This window comes from Poecilia latipinna, unplaced genomic scaffold (assembly GCF_001443285.1).
Source record: "Poecilia latipinna isolate Pla-1442-1.1 unplaced genomic scaffold, P_latipinna-1.0 Scaffold65, whole genome shotgun sequence".
NCBI classification, from domain to species: domain Eukaryota; kingdom Metazoa; phylum Chordata; class Actinopteri; order Cyprinodontiformes; family Poeciliidae; genus Poecilia; species Poecilia latipinna.
Genome location: NW_015112681.1, coordinates 465,656 through 483,041, shown reverse-complemented (window position 1 = coordinate 483,041; position 17,386 = coordinate 465,656). Strand labels below are relative to the sequence as shown.

The 17,386-nt window shown below is 40.9% G+C and overlaps 1 protein-coding gene across 10 annotated transcripts in view; it reads right to left on the bottom strand.

The window, feature by feature from the left end:
* The window catches only part of LOC106964235 (sodium channel protein type 2 subunit alpha-like), a 38,819-nt gene extending 21,433 nt beyond the window's left edge, over window positions 1-17,386 (bottom strand). For 2 of the 10 annotated variants that reach the window (XM_015059656.1, XM_015059687.1), the window contains exons 1-11: window positions 11,359-11,625; window positions 10,279-10,397; window positions 9,937-10,026; window positions 8,811-8,939; window positions 7,240-7,331; window positions 5,250-5,489; window positions 3,898-3,961; window positions 2,805-2,946; window positions 2,477-2,683; window positions 1,277-1,555; window positions 77-418 (exon numbers count right to left, since the gene is read on the bottom strand). In XM_015059656.1, the coding sequence (XP_014915142.1) occupies window positions 77-418; window positions 1,277-1,555; window positions 2,477-2,683; window positions 2,805-2,946; window positions 3,898-3,961; window positions 5,250-5,489; window positions 7,240-7,331; window positions 8,811-8,939; window positions 9,937-10,026; window positions 10,279-10,397; window positions 11,359-11,625 (1,971 nt within the window). Of the gene's footprint in view, window positions 1-76; window positions 419-1,276; window positions 1,556-2,476; window positions 2,684-2,804; window positions 2,947-3,897; window positions 3,962-5,249; window positions 5,490-7,239; window positions 7,332-7,600; window positions 7,693-8,810; window positions 8,940-9,936; window positions 10,027-10,278; window positions 10,398-11,358; window positions 11,679-14,955; window positions 15,197-16,528; window positions 16,628-17,083 lie in introns of those variants that run through there. The other 8 variants (XM_015059697.1, XM_015059670.1, XM_015059634.1 and 5 more) reach the window with 8 other exon arrangements.

Below are 17,386 nucleotides of genomic sequence, written 5' to 3'. Positions count from 1 at the left end.
AAAAAAACCAACGCGAACAAACCAAATGCTAAGGAGGGAAATGTTCAAATAATAACCCATAAAACAATAAAGTCACCTCAGGCAGCAGGAGACCTACAGGGGAGGTTGTTACAGATGTCCCACCGACCAGCGACACCACGCCGTTGCAGTCTACGGAGCAGTGCATCTTTCCGTTGGCGGGCAGCACAATCCGTGGCGCCCCCAAGCTGGTCTGGCTGACGGCGCTGCATCGCCGCTCCAGGCGCCGTGGCAGGAACAAGGACCCTCGGCGACTGTCGTTCTCCTCGAAGGTGCTGTGCTCGTCATCGGCGAAGTCGTTCTCGGAGCCCATGTCTCGGGCTCGGCCGCGGAAGCTGAACAGGCTGGTGCGGCTGTTCCTCCGCGGCGAGAAGACGGAACCGCGGACGCTGAGGAGAGACTAGAGAGACGCAGGAAGCGTGGAGTTACTGGGATTTGTTGTAAAAATCTTTCACGTTGGAATACAATCATTAATATTTGCAACCTTACCCCTCAGGTAGTATGTTTTTAATATTTCCTGTTAGCCACTTTAACTTCAGGATGACAGCCATTTTTCGAGCCTTTTAAACCAATTATTGTCGTAGAATTTTAGCCATTTTTTGACTTGAATGAGCATTTTGTCACGTCAAATTTTTTAACTTAACTCATCCTATTCATAAAACTTGAAAGTAATAATATGTGTCAAAATCAGAAACTGAGGACTTTGCTGTTTGCGAGTCTCAAACCAGCCGTCAACTGGAAGAAGATGAGGATGTGAGACAGACTGAGACTCATCTTAATGATTAGTAATGGCTTCCACAATTTTTTATGTGTTCAGCAGTTTAGCGTTAGCTTCTGCCCATTTTTATGTGTTTAGCATTAGCTTCTGCAATTTTTTATGTGCATGTGAAAGAGAGATTTTGCTGAAATATTTGATGATCTCTTGCACTACATGTCAAAGGAGGTGAACCAGGTTATCTTTCAGGGAATCAGAGGAAGAGGTGGGTGAAAACAAAAGCATGCCACACTTTTCAGATTTGTTTTTGGAAATACTTGGAGAAACATGTACCACTGTCTCTTCACTTTACAATTCTATTGTTTACTGATCCATAGCACAAAATCCCCCAAAAATGAATTAAAGGTTTGTGGCTGTAATATGTTAATGTTCAAGGAGTGTGAATACTTTTGCTGGGTTTTGTCTTTTCACTTGTCAAGTTTCATTAAATTAGCTTTTAAATCCATGAACTGTATGAATCAGCCATGTAAAGTTGGAACCCACCTGGTTGGGTGAGGAGCATCTTTTCTCATAGGAGAGGCGGTTGGCATCGATGGAGAAGCGGAAGCTGGACCTCTTGATGCTGTCCTCGGACATGGACTTGTGGAACTTGTCGCACACGCCCCTCTCCTCCTCCTCCTCACGCTGCTTCCTCTTCTTCCGCCTGTTGCGTCGCTCCTTGGCGCTCTTCGAGCTCAGCTTGGACGTCCCCGAGGAGGACTCGGAGGTGGGGCCCCCTCTCCCGCTGTACTCGCCGCTCTCGGTGGCTGCTGCCGCGGCAACCTGCCAGCCAATCAGAGCACAGAGACAGTTGTCATGGAGACCCGGCGCCTGTCTCGGAGTGGAGGAGAGAGCCTGGCATGAAGAGCCGAATCAGCCTCAGACACCTTTCTATAAATGGACGTCTGAATGTTTTCACCTGAACCAAAACATTCGGTGCAGATGGAGGGGTACGGCGGTTCCTCTTTGCTTCCGAAAAACAAGAGAGACAAAAACCTTAGGAAGTAGACAGCGTCGAACAAAACGCCACACATATTTTCCTTCTGATTACTACAACGTGGAAAGAGCCTCAACGAAATGCCAGAAACTGCTCCCACATAAAACTGAAGCTGGAACCTTTCAGCTGCTGTAAAAGTGAACGCACTGCCAAATATATCACACACTCCTTCAAGTATTTAAGCATTCGCTCCAAGAAATCTTCTTTTTTTTCTGTTGTTCAAACATAATGCAAACAAAATGAAGGAACGAGGATTTAAATGTCTGCCGCCAGTGTGTGTGTTACAGATAATAACACACACACAGATGACACACAGTAAAGAATGTGTGTCATCTGATGTTTTCAATACACGCTAAACTAGGAAGTCAAATAAGCAGAGACATGCTTAAAATTGATTTTCCCTGCAGTAGCTTTTCCATTTTGGCTCCATCTTTGTTTTATAAATAAAGACATTTTGGAGTATGTTGTGTGTTTTGTGCACTTGAGTTTAAATATTTTCACAATCTGTAAACATCAGACAATAAAACCCCGGGGTCTCCAAGGCAACTCTGCCTCACGGTGAAAGAATTAGTCAGAGCACTTTGCGTCTGCTGAATACTAAACAAACAAATCAGAGCACTCGATAGGTTCTGCATACGTTCCAGTTTTCAAACCAACAAAAACAAAATGTAGGAAAAAAAGAAAAAACAAAAGAAGAAGCTTCCTACCTGCGCCTCCTCCTGCTGCCTTTTCAGCTGCTCCAGCATGGCTTGGAACTCCTCCTCCTTTTGCTGAGCCTCCTCGATGGTGGCCTGGTTCTGTTCGTCGTAAGCCATGGCTACCACAGCCAGGATCAGGTTAATGAGGTAAAAGGAGCCCAGGAAGATCACCAGCACAAAGAAGATCATGTAGGGTTTCCCTGCAGCGCGCAAAGTCTGATTCCACCAAAGCAGAGCAGAAAAACTAAGTTGGCTTTTTTCTTCTTTTACGTTTCTCTACGTTATTTCAGTAGACGAGAATGTAAGTGTTGATAGTGAAATGTGCTTTCCGACAGACCTGCTGGTAGAGGTTTTCCCAGAAGTCCTGCGTCATGAGTCGGAAAAGGGAGAGGAAGGCCCAGCTGAAGGTGTCGAAGCTCGTGTAGCCGTAGTCTGGGTTACGGCCCGTTTTCAGACACATAAAGCCCTCTGGACAGAGTCTTCAAGACACAAAACGGAGATATAAGTGACTTAATTTGAAGCAAATGCCAACCAGATTTACAGGAAACCCAAGCAACTCCGACAAAATAAAAGTTTTGAGACCCTTGGTTGCATTACAGCCAGTGGCAGTTTTTAGTCTTGGCAGTTTCCCAGAGCGTCATTCGAAGAGGGGGCGGCTCAGACAAGCACCTAATGTTTAAACAGAGCCAGAGGGGCATAAGCAGGTAAGCAACTGCTTATGCCCCCCACACCACTAGGGGGCCCCCAAGAGCTAGCATGATCATTTTTTTATAACATTGAGCAAACAGCTGTAAATTGGGGAAATATGATATCAAAGTTCTTGTTTAATGTAAAGTCAAGTGTTTTGTTTTAACTGATGTTACTTTCAAATAGTTAAAATAACAAGGCACACTTTAAATTCCACTCTGCATTCCAAAATCTAAATTATTAATTTTTTGCTTGCTAAATCAATAGCCATGATGACATCAGTATGATGTAGGCTAATTATAAATGGCGCTAAAGATAGATGGTATGTTACATACATGATAGAAGAGTAGCTTATGAACGATGAAGTATCTGGTGGAGACATGTTGGTATAGGGGGGTCCAAATAAAAATATGCTTAGGACTCTAAAAATGCTTAGGCCAGCCTTGTGTAAAAAAAAATATAACACCTGTGCCCTGAACAAGATTTCTTTTTTTTGAATGACCAACTGTAACTCTCAGTACTTCTTTCTTCTCTGAAGCTAGCAGGAAAACCATGTTTTAATCTTGAAAACAAAATCTAGAGTCTTTCTACGTATGAACAAACAAACCCAGTACATCACAAGGAGTCAATATAAGCCAGTAGTTTGGAAGCTCGCTGCACTTTCTGGAATCGACTCTAACTGGGTCTGCTCCGTTTTGCTGTGCGTCTAATTGGCCACATAAATAAAACATGTCAAGCCTTACCCGGCACCGCTGCCGTTTCCACAGAGCAGAGCATCCCTACGGCCAGGGAGGTGATAGTAATTACCTGCAGAGGAGGGCAGACAGAGGGACAACAGTCTGAGCCGCATCATACAGGATATTAAACAGACAGAGCAGAACGGGCATCCTGTGGCTTTTATGAGCGAGGATTAATACACAGCTATGCAGAAATATTATGACTACTTCAAGCGTGTTCACATGTGATGTTTTGAAGTATTTTATTGTATTTCAGTTGATAGATCAACACAAACAGCTGCATAAGGCTGAAGCAGAAGAAATTAGAAAGTAAAAATCTGAAATGTGCCTTTTTGTTCAGCTAATATCAGATCAATTACAGTTGCTTCTTTTGGGCTGTCTGCACCAATTTTTTGACATGTAGGAACATTTTTCATGTTCATATTGAAGAAAAGCATCCCCTCAGCATGATTCTGCCACCACTATCTTTCAGTATCTGGAGAATGAATTTCTTGGTCTTTCTGATTTAGTTTGTTCTCTAAAAAGCCTCTGAGGTGGATGTATACTGACAAACAGAAGTGGACTCTACTTATGAAATAATTGATTACTCAAGTCAATTTGGTTGCAGTGGGTTTAATTTAAAGTTTTCAGAATAAAGGGGGCTGAAAACAAATGAATACCACTTTTTTTTTTATCGGTCTTTGTGAAACAATTTGAAAATGATGTTGCATTTTCTCACCTTCCTAAGATAAATGGTTTAAGTCATCTTTTGCCACAAGTTTTTTTTAAGTTCTTTTTTTTTTCTTTCAAAAACATTTTGGCAAAAAATGACTTAGAACATTATTTTAGCAAGGTGATATTTCCCTCCCACTTCACCATCACTGACTATTTTGCGTCAGTCTGCTACTTAAAATCATTAGATGAAATTTGTGGAAGTAATATCGAGAAAGTGGGAATAAGCTCAACAGATGTAAATAATTTTATATACAAATTCACTTTTTTATATCCATCTAGATTGGATTTCTTTTTTAGGGTTTTCTTGTTTCTCGGACTGTAAATTAAAATCTCGCGCCTGTTCCAGTGGCTGAGCTACGCCTCTGTCGCCTTGTTAGTCTGCGACTCTGCCTCGGTTTGTCATGTGGCTGGTGCGTGTCTCCTTGGTGTCCCGCTGGCGGTCAGTGACTCACTCTCCTGCAGCACTTTAGGCTGCTCATGCCACACAGATGGGCTACGGGAGAATGACGGTTGCTGGTGAGGGGGCAAAGAGCAGAGGGGAGCTGGGGGGGAGGGAGGCTCTCATTGTTGGGATGATTATCCGCCCTGCGACATGCAGATCGCTGCGGTCCAACCTAAGCTAACCCCGCTGCGTGTCGGCTTACTCTCATCACTGATGAACTCGGTCCAGTTCAGTGTGGTGTTGAACAGGCCCGTGTCGTTGCTGCTGTTGCTGCTGCTGGCGTTGCTGAAGTTTGGCACGCGCACACACTTCTGCCTCAGGTTGCCCATGAAGAGCTGTAGGCCGATCAGAGCAAAGACGCTGAGGCAGAACACGGTGAGGATCATCACGTCCGACAGCTTCTTCACCGACTGGATCAGAGCGCCAACGATGGTCTTCAGGCCTAAACCGGGAGGTGGGGCAAAGTTAATGAATCGCAGTTTGACCAGAGAAGACACAGTTATTAAGAAATTACAGTAACAGGCAGTGAAAGTTCCTGTATGAATTATTTGCTGTCATCCAGGAATCAGGGTGACAAAGGTTTTTTTTTTTTTTTTTTTGTTTGTTTGTTTTTTTGCTCAGTTTTGTTTCTTAAAACATATAAAAGATTCCAATAAAATCAACTGATGAATATAAAAAAATAAGGTGAGGTGTGAATACTTTTGCACTCCAGCATTGATTCATTATCCTTCTGATAACTTCCTGTTGCCACGGCTACTATTGTTGCAAATCTTTTCTATGGGTTTCTTCATTTGTAGAAAAATGTGCAGGTTCTGGTTCTGTGTGCTTTGTAGTGCGGCAAAACCAAAACCAAGAGAATTTAAAGTCGGACTAAAGCAAATGTATATGTTCGTGTGATTAAATGTCCAACTACCTTCCTAAAAAGGCTGGCAATCGCACTGCAATTGATTTTACATGGTTTTTAAAGGGTGGAGAAAGAGTTCAAGTTAAAGTCCTAAATAGGCCCAACAACATGCAACCCATGAGCTAGTGGGCTAACTTCTCTGGCTTCAGGTCACGTGTGTAGCAGAATTTAAAGAATGTATTTGCAACGTTAAATGTGATATGTGCCAGATTTTTGTTTTTGAGTTTTGTGGATGTTCACAGGTATCGACTGTCACAGAAATTCAGCTCTGTATACAACGTCCTTTTGTCCAGAACACACACCATCCATCCTGTTGATGTATCCAAACCATCTGGATGCATGTTCCTCTGCTTTACTCAAACTCCAAATGTTTGTTTTAACAGCTATTTAGTAGATATTTGGTGACAATCATCTTTAAGTAAAGAGCTAATAGTGTGTTACAGTGCCATTCATGAAGTTATACACACTCATCAAACATGCGTGTCATTGATTTGGAGTCGTACATGATGCACTTGAGTTGCCTTTTTTCCCCCACACAATTCAATGATGATGAATTTTCAAATCTGGAGTTAGGTGTACGACTTCTTAAACCAGTAATGAGGGTGTCTGTATCTATGTACTTGTTCATGTGTATTTCTAACCATTTAGATCAGAGATGATTTGTACTGAATTTAAAATTATTTCATTTATCTCAAAGAGAAAAAAAGGCTGAAATGCATCATAAGACAAAACCTATCATGACACCCAATTAATGTATGAGTATGTAAACTTCTGAACCTAGCTATGTGTGTTATCAAGTACCATTTCGTACCACTCACTGTGCACTTTTACCATAAAAACACACAACATTGAACAAGACATGCACAGGAAAACAAGGTAAGGGAGGAACCCTGCACACACACACACACAAAAGAGCTTGCCACAAGAAAATCGGCTTTTGCAATGTCTCATGCAAAAAAGGAAAGAAAGAAATAGTGCACAAACTCTACTTGGAAGGCTCCCAAGGCAAGAATAGATTTCAACCAAAAAGAATTCTGCCTTAAAGGATGTGTCTTAAAAGCAGAGAATCATGTCAATCTGTGCAGATTGGAGCCAGATTCCAGCTTTTACTGGCCTTGGGACGAAGGCAGCATGAGGGACGGCGACAAGCGTCGTCAGGCTTAGCTACAGTGAGATGAGCTGAGAGGAGGGGGCAGGGGGGTGGGCGCATGGGTTTGAATGTTAGCGAAATGTCAGTTAGCCGTTAGCGTTGTATGTTAACCTTATTGGGCCTTGATGGCTCTCTCACCTGGGATGACTGAAATTGTTTTCAGGGCTCGCAGAACCCTGAAGGTTCGCAGTGCTGAGACATTGCCCAGGTCCACAAACTCTGTGACATATCTGTAAGGGAATGCAGTGGAGGGGAAGGAGGGGAGGTAGGAGGAGGGGGGAGGAGGGGTTTTGGAAGGGGGGGAAAGGTGTGGGACACACACCCCACATACGTACACGCATACACAAATCAGACATCCACACACGAGGCGTTACGAGACAACAAGGAGGGCCACGGGGAGAGGAAGGGGTGGGTTGGGGGAGGAGGAGGGGGACGGCAAACGGTCACACACAGAGGACAAATGGCAGGAGTTGCTGGCAGCAGGCGCTGGCGCCCTTACCTGGGATTACTGAGATAGTTTTCAAAGCTCGCAAAACTCTGAATGTGCGCAGAGCTGAAACATTGCCTAGGTTTACAAACTCTGTTATATACCTGCAGGATCAAATGCACAGTTACTGCAAAGCAATGCACAGGCAAACCTACTGCTCAAGTCATAACACATGGGAGAAATAGTCTGGCTTCGGAAAATGTGGGATAATAAATGGGAGTCTGGAGCACGACGCTAGAGATGCACCGAGGAAACAAGCTGACGAAACTCAAAAGTCACAACACTACCAGGTCAAAGTAACGATATCCTTCAGAGTTCTTCTTAATGAGGGAAGAAGACTGCTCCTCTTCCTCATATCAGTCATTAAATGTCTTAAAAAGTTCTCGAAGGAATAAGCACAAGCTGCATTTCCATTACAAACATGCACAAAATGTGTTGAAAAAATACAATCTTGCAATTGTGGCGTTTCCATTAAATAAGAAACGCAATTAAAATCACGTGAATAAGTTTGTTCACATGATAAGTCACTGAAAAACATCGTCGCCCAACTGCTTCCTGTCAACTTCTTCTTTGTGGTTCCCTCCAATAGCAACATCCGGTTGTCAATCACATGTCTCATGTGATGTGAAAAAAGTGTTTTCATTGCAGTTTTGCAAAATAAACCATTTTCAGTACAGCCAAAAAAACACACCTCATCCTAGAGCCAAAACATTTCAAAATTTGCAAGTTCCTATTAACCAAATTTGTCAGATTGTGATGCTATAAAGGTCAATTCCAGACAGAATTAGCATTAGCATGTCAACTCCTGAAAACAAACTCTCAAAAAATTTGAAATGAGCCATAAAACTCTGATCGGTGCATCTCCACATGATACAATATATAAGATACAAAATCTTTACCAACAAAGAGGCATGCACTGTAACACTCAAGTCTTTGTCTTGCACTTTAAAGACAAATAGCTGGAATCGCTGAGGCGCGATTCAAATATGGGCCAATGTGCGTGCTTTAGGGGCTCACATCCATTATGACAGAGTACATTTATGATTCCCTTAGCCATGCTTTCTAAAGGTACACTACCAAGCTTCAGATTACATTCTGTTCATCTTCTCACATTCAGGATGTATTAATCTTCTGGGCAGATTAACATTAAAAACTTTTGGCTGCTTAATCTGTGGCAGATCATTTCAAGACGATCCTAACAAGACTTTGTGGTCATACTTACGCCATGAGGATGACGCTAAAGTCAAGCCAGTTCCATGGATCCCGCAGGAAGGTGAACTTCCCCACACAAAAGCCCCTGGCCAGGATCTTTATAAGGGACTCGAAGGTGTAAATCCCTGTGAATGTGTACCTGGGCAGCAAGGTGAGGAGGAGAGGAAATGAAAACGCACGCAGAGAGAAAAATTGGATCTGGCTGCAACCGGCAACGAGACAGAGAGAAGCTAAGACAAACAGAGCAGAACTCAAACCTTCGTGTTACACAAAAAGAATGAATTCCCCTTGTGACAATCACAAATTTCAATGCCAAGTTCGGGGAGTTCGTCACAGACCAACACAAAGTGGTGAATAAATGTGACATGAAAGGAAACTCATACAAGTTGTCCTAATAAAAATCAGTATGGATTAGAATCCATACTGCACACATTCAATCAGCACCACATATACCTGGCAAACTATGAAGTACCATGTGTAGTTGGTCAAAAATTAATCATTTGGGCTCTTCAGCCTGTCACAGGGGGGAGATTGATATTTCAAAGTTGTATCTTCACCATTCATTCATTCTTTGAGTTTCAAACTAAACATTTAATTACCATGATAAATAATTTACAATTAGCTCCAATTTAAAAATTTAATTACAGCTAAATATTTAGCCAATGCTAAATACAACTGAAACAAAATTTTTAGTTACTTAGTGAGATATTTTTTTTGATTATAATTAATAGTTTGTTAGTTAATTTTTTAGCTTCAAAATTAATATTTTGGCAAGTTGGTTATTTTGTTAGTCTCAGTAGCTCAGTAGTTTACAAATGAAATACTTAGCTTGGTGGTGAAAGCTAATAATTTACCAACGCAATTTCATTAGCAAACTCAGTATTTAGTTTACAAACTAAACATTTAGCTCGATGTGACATTTATAAATGAATGAATAACATGTTGAAAAATGGAACCCCATTTAAACTCCCAAATTAATGCTGATCATTTTTCTCTACTTACAAATTAAACCCCGTATAGGACAGGTCAGTTGTTGCTTAGTTTTGTGTTTGCATTGTAACAAACTGTGGGAAAGCTGAAGGAGAATGAATACTTGTCACATTATTATAAATCTTAGTGGACGTCTGTATACTTACTCTACATTCTTTGCCCACTCTGGGGGGTTACTCAGGGTCATGAAAGCACAGTTGGTCAGAATGGTGAACATGATCAACATGCTGAACATCGTGGGAGCAAAGTTAAGGTGCACAAGGAAATCGGCTGATTGAAAGAACAATAAAACCAGTCAAACTACGTCTAGCCAGACAGCATTTAAACCAACACCGGCTGCCCTCTGGTTGTATTGTAGTGATGAGTAGATCAACAAAGCATTCAGAGCCACACAGTCTTTACCGGCAGCTCCTTTAACTCCCTCTATTGTCTGATAAATCCCTTTAATCCAAATCGAGCTGCGTCCACCAGAAACTCTGAAAGGATATGAGTGCACTAAAACTTTAATAGCTATCCTCCTCAGAGGGTTGAAGGGGTTTAGGATGTACAAGGCAGAAGTGGCATTGAAACGGAAGATTGCCTTCCCACGATTCAATACTATGAAGGTCTGAAAGACAAAAAAAAGACCCAAAAGGGTTAAGATTGCCATAGAAAACATTGTATAGAATGTGATGCACAATGACCATAAATACAGAAACCGAACATGGCAGCTGCTGAAAACTTATCCATGAATCAAATCGCTACACTAATCGTATACTGACTTCAAGAACATCGTGTTCATGTTCACGTGTGATAAATATTTTAACTCAACAAGACGTTCATTACTTTATATGTTCTGATATGGGATATTAACTTAAACAATCTGAGAAGGTCATTTATTTCTGCTAATCAACTCAAGTCAAACTCCTGTTTTATTACACAGTAATGGCTTTGTATTTAGTACTTTTGATGATTTTGATGGTTGCACAAAATCCAGTTTCTCTGGCAAATAAATACTAGAACTAAAATGTATAATTATGTTTCAATATTTCCAAGTTTCACTTTCTAAATGGAATTACTGAAATACATGAACTTTTAATAATGGTCCACTGAAATGATATGCATATGCATGTTAAGTTGGGTTATTTTAATTTTTATTTACCCTATGACTAACTGGAGGTTTAGCTTGAAGCAGATATCATGTAAATATTTTTTGAAAGGATATGGATGAAACATGAAACAACTCCTGGAAATACAGCCATTGATTTTAATGAAGCATAAGATTATTACTTTTTAGATAAGACACCATCTTTGAGTTACAGATTAATTATTCTGGCTTTATTTTTAATAGTAACCAAAATGCTGAAAATGATCTGTACAGAGTTCATGAAACTTTCTATGCAATTAAAAGTTTGATCACCAGAGAACAAACTTCAGACTGCAGACTCTGAAAAGCCAGAGTCTGCAGAGCTGCAATCATTCAAACTAGACTGCATGAGTCATACCTTAATCTGAAGGACAAATGAATTTTATTATGGGAATCTGTTTATGCTCCTTTGTTCCTCTCGCAGAGGTCGAGTGAAACCGACCTTCTGGTTGCTGTAGAAGGGATCCAGGTCCTCCAGAGGGGTTGACACCATGCCTGGAGGGATGTCCCCGTAGATGAAGGGCAGGGATTTCCCCGCCTCCAGGTCGCTGTTGGGCTTGGGCCCGTTTTCATCGTCATCGTCGCTGCGGCGCTCCGCCCGGGGTCGCCGGGCCTCCTCCTCGGCGATGCGCCTCTCGATGGCGGCCAGCGACTCGGGGACGAAGGGGCGGAAGCTGTCTGGTCCGGGCGGTACAAGCAGCTGCGCCATCTTGTCATCCTGCTCCTTCAGAGGGCAGCGAGGAGCTCAGCTATGGAAGAGAGCTGCTGAGAAATAAGTGGGGGAAGGGGGTCCAAAACACCGGGTGTTGTCATCACTTCTCTATTAAAGGCTCTTATTTTGACATGAGAACCTGCCATCACATCTGGGTAGACGTTAGGAGTGGGAAACAAGGACGCAGTGAGTCCGTTTCACTGCTTCAGAGTGACTAACGCTCTGGATTGCCTTTCTGTTGAACACAATAGTCTGAACATGTTGGGTTTTATAACTGATGACTGATGATGTGAGAACATGAACAGCTTCACATTTATTCAGCATCTTTTTCCAGATAGAGCTCTGAGGAGAAATAAACCAATACAGCCCCGAGGAAAAATATTCGTACCCCCCGATTGTTTCCAGTCCACTTTAAACAATGAATGTTTTCCCTCCTTCATACATTTAAGTGCAACTTTATTGAAGATTCTTTAGGACGTCCAGAAAATAACAGACAACCCGAACCCTGAGTATTCTCTTCATGACAGGGTCTTCAGTCAGAAGCTTCAACAGACTTGCTGTATTACAGACTGCTACAGGAAATCGCAGCCATCAGTATCTAGAAGAACTCTAAAGAAAATGCATGAATTCATGTTAATGTTATGTTATACATTAAGTTCAAGCTTATTTGTATATTACATGTCAGCGACCAGGCAGCTCAAGACAGTCATTAAACAGGCAATAAACATTACATTTTGTCAAATGCCATCAGATAAATCATCAATACACATCAAATATTTTAATCAGTGTTTCAACGTTACATGTCGTTATCTTCCTAAAATAATCATCAGTCAATGTTTTTTTCTTTTGCTAAAAGTGATTTTGTCAAAAACTAAAATCACTTTGGCAAAATTTTACTTCAGCCTTCATTTTAGTAAGGTAACGCTATAAGAGAGAATAGAGGTATAAATGTATTGTGAGGCAGCATTGATCTAACTAGTCTTCCCTATGTAACTCTCTATCTTTGTCTTTTTATCACTGTGTTCTGCCTCTTGCTACCAGAGCTCTCTGTAGACCCAAAGGACATTTTGTCCTGCAATAATTAACTACTAGATGGTTTCAGATTAGAACAGGAATAAACTAAAATCTTATCAAAAACATTTAGAATAAACCAACGCGATGAGCTGCTGCCATTTTCTTAATCGTTAGCAGCACCAGTTCCTCCCCACTGTCAACACCCAGGCCCGGTTTGCTCCCACAGGACAAGTGGTGAGAAGACACACAAACAAGTTCCTCAACAAAAGAGAGAAAAAAAACCCTAGTGAGCCATTATCAGAGGCTGCTTGGTGCTTCCCCTTGTGTGAGAGCAGTATTATTTCTAGAAATCTTCCCATTGGCTGGGATTCAAAAGAAGTGATCCCTGCTTGGTTCGTCACACGTTGTCAGTCGACGGGTGTTTCTGTTTCAAAGAGAGACAGTCGACACAAACAACCAGGTGTCATCAGTAAGCCTGTCACGATCAGCAATAGATCGATTAATCGCATCATAAATGAAAATGGGCACAACAATTCCCAACAATCGTGAGAGATTATCCCCTTTAATATTGTTGAAAATATATGTGATTATAATAACACTCTTCTGTGTGGAAGTGTTTACTGAAGGAAAACAAATCACATTTAGCCATTTTGTACATGAGTCAGGTGTTTTAAATGAAGTCATAATTGTAATAGTGATTATCTTGGTAAATATTGTGATTAACAGTTCCAATATGTGCCTGTTTTCTTCTTTCTTTCTCATTGGAGCTTCATGGTTGGGACAGCATGAAGCATCTTTTTCACACTTAAATCTGCTGCAGGTTTCAAACTGCGGTCAATAAGGATCTTTGCGACAGAAGATCCATTAAACACATCCTTGTGTGTTCTAAAATCTCCCAAAGGATCTTGTGTTGTAATGTGTGGCTTGACGGCTTGTCCAGCTGTTTGTAAATGCATTAGTCCTCATCTTCACCTCCGACCCTACACCTCTAAGCTCAACTGTCATGGTGGCCGTCTGTACAGCTAAATTTAACATGACAGACTGACAACATGGACGGCCAGAAGATATTTCTGCTTATGGAAGGATTACATATCTATAAACGCAAGATATGGTCTGACTCATACATACAAATACTAACTAGAGATGTGGACAATGAGCAACATACAGTCATCCATTAATTGTTATTCTTTATAGAATTAAATAATTACAACAAAAAACTTTAATGCTAATTTCAGGATAATATGTTCAAACTACTGTAAATAGAAGAAACTGTTGCTGGTATTTCTGGTGCTTTATATTGACCTAATAAGAAAATAAGAAAAATGTAAAACATGTTAAGTTTAACTGCTGGATGTTTGTGGTTTTGTTTACTGTGATTTTAAGAGAAATACAGAAACCTGCTTAATAAGAATGTGACATCTTTTGTGAAAGTAATGATAGTTTAAGACTACCTCAAATTTAAGAAAAGGTGACCAGAGTCCTGCTGGATCCTCTTGAAAATAATCTATTACTGTTATAAAGGTAAAGCTACCTGAAAGAATGGTTGGCATGCTAAAAGGCTAGAGCATCATGTCAGCAGAGGACTGCTTCCTTTAGACAAGTTTTACTCAATAACAAGCAGAATACATGTTTAAAGTTAACTAAGAAATAATGCTAGCAAAACATCCTGTTAATATCAAGCCAGACTGGGATTTAAAGAGTTAAAATTTCAGCACATTACTGATTATTTATTATGTATGGAGAGAACGATGTGTCTGAGATATATATATATATACACACACATACGTATACATACATACATAATACTTGTGTGAATATTTTTCAAAAGCAACAACTTTTGAAGACAGATGGAAACAGTCAAAAATGGTAACTACATACAGAGTCTCTCTTTAATATTACGCCTCCATTATCAGTCTTCATGCTCAGGCGTTCGCTATGATTTTCCATGGACAGATGGTTCGCTGTCCATGGTGCTGAAGAAGAGGAAGGCAGCTGTCTCCAAAACAAACAAATGGACACCTCGACTAAAGTCGCTTATTTTTCTGCTGAGGGTTGTCTAAAGCCTGCCATAGAAACCCAGCATAGATGGGCCGACATGGAGTTCTGTACGAGAAGCTGCTGCTGGCGGAAGAAAACCTGTTAGGTACGTTTAATTGGCCGAATTTCAGAGAAAGTGACCTTAGAGCAACTCTAACAACGTTTCCACGCGCTAGAAGCTGATACACAGGCTGGCAATCAGGCAGAAACTCCGCGCTCTGATTTCTACCAGCGTACATGTGAAGGCTGACGAGAAAGAAGGAAGTCGGACGGTACCTGAGTTGTCGCGACTTCACAATGAGCCACAGCAGCAGCAGCAGCTGTCGCCATGTTGACGAAGTCTCCGTATTCACCTCAAAAGCGTCACATTCGCCACTAACGAGAAGCACCCTCTGGCTACTTCCCCAGCAACAACAAGATAAAACCTCCCCAGGAGTAAACACTCATGACAATATAAAAAAAGCCCCGTAAGCGTGGGTATTTGCACGCGCACACAGGTGGGAGACTAACCGAGGTTGAGTGTTTCATTGGCTTTATAGACGGCAGCAGCAGACACCCTCCACCGCCACCTCCTGTTGGAAACCGGCTGAAGTTGGCTTCTGATTCATCCCACTGACTAAAGACCTGTTCCGCATATTTTACTGACTTCTAGCTTCCTTATTTCAGAACATAAAATGCCTGAAAAATGGCTAAGTTGTTCTATGCCAGAATGTTTTATATTTGCCAATGTAAACAGTGTTGTTGAAAAGGTATTTCCACCTGTTCAGAGTTTTTCCTATTTCCTCTTTTGTCACTTAAAAATGACAGATGTTAATATCAGAAATAGATAACGGTTATTTAACATAGGACAAATAATGATATTTACACGATAATTTAAAGCAAACCAGTATGACATGATTTAACTGGTTATTTTCACATTGATCATGTCAAAAGTATAAATAAACAACATAAATGCTACCTTTAGCTAGCTAAAGGTAAAACCAATTGGAGGGATTTTGTTTTGTATTCCCTAAAGTATGTCAATATTTGTTTTAGAAAAACATTAAGTCTTACCTGGTGGAAGTCATTCACGATATTATTTTTAATGCAAAGGATTTCTTAAGAGGCATAACTAAGATTGTTTAAATTATTGTGCAATGTTAGCTTCTCTTCAGCGGAGCATGTTTTCAGTTAGTGGTATCAGTTACAAAATAAAAATATTATTTCTGTTTTTGCTAAAACCTAGCCTGAGAAAATAAAATAAACGACTTCTAGCATTAATATTATAGCTTTTTTGTTTGTTTGTTTCTTGTCAAGCTGTTAAGCATGGTAGTGGTAGCATTTGTGCCAGGAAACCAATCAATATTAATAAGCTCTAGCAATATTGCCAAAAAGAGAGGTTGTTATACAGCCAGAATCATGTCTATTTGCATTCAGTGTTATGAAAGTGAGTGAAATAACCCTTTAAAGAAGCATCGAATCGCAAGCCAACTTCACCGTCCTCTAATGAACCGATCTGTAAAGTGCAAAAGGACATCATTACCAAGCAGACAGAGGACGACCTTATTTTTGGTAGTCTTAACCTATTGACACCTTATGTGTTATTGACGAGTTTAAATATGGCTGCTCTCAAGAATAACGGACAACGGAAAAACGACTGGTTTATAAATGAGCAAACTGTATGTTAAAGGTGATGTAAAAGTGACAGTTGAACAAATGGTTCTGAATGAGTCTGGGCGTGTCCTTCCCAGATGTGTGTGCACTGTTGTCATTTCCTTACATACACACACGCACACTGATTTTCCAAAAATAGATGGCGGAGCTTTTTTTTCTCCCCCTGTCACCTCAGTCACACGTAGGTCTTGCCTACCTGGTCGAAACCTGGATGAATGTTGTCCGTTTCTGCGTCACGTACCCTCGGGAATAATTTCGACAACATCAACAAAAAAAAAAGAGATCTCGAAAAATTTTTTACCAGCACGCGCACGTCGTGAAAGATTCTAGTATTTTTTTCTCTCACACAGGTTTGTTTGTCACGACTAGAAAATAATTTGATTCGTAATAGGGGTAGATTTAATCTTTAATAACTGGCTGGGTTTAAATAAAGGAAAAAATATACATTAACCTTTGCTTTACATTTAAACCTCATCACTGAAGGAGAAAAAAATAATTATGCATAGGAACAATGCTGAATATGCCTGGCACGCGCGCAATTAGCGGAGGGATATCATAGAAAAAGATAAGAACACCACACCGAAGCATAGACCATTGATGTTACATGGATCAATTTATCACAGAAAACGCTTAAAATGACGTCACACAAAATTGGCAATTAAAATGGGAGAGAAACCACATATTACAGAGTCCCAATAAACTGTCAGGCTACATATTTTTTATGTTCAGTAAAATATATGTGAATACTTACCACCATTACGGTGCCCAGCAGGTGGGGACCCTGAAGGTAGATCCCATATCCAAAAGAATAATCCTACAGTGATTAAATGGATGGTCAGTCAATGCGAGATTTAAAGGCTTTCCCCCTTCTTTTGTGAAATCCCGCTAGACGAACGGTTAATCATCTAATAAGCGACTCTTTGATGCTTTTTTCTCCCCTCCTTTTTTTATCCGCCCTTGCTTGCCGTGGAGAAATCATTCCGCGCTTCCGGTTGGTTAGGCACGGCTCGGCGGTCTGGGAGTGAGTGTCGTTAACACGGGGACCGTCACAAGA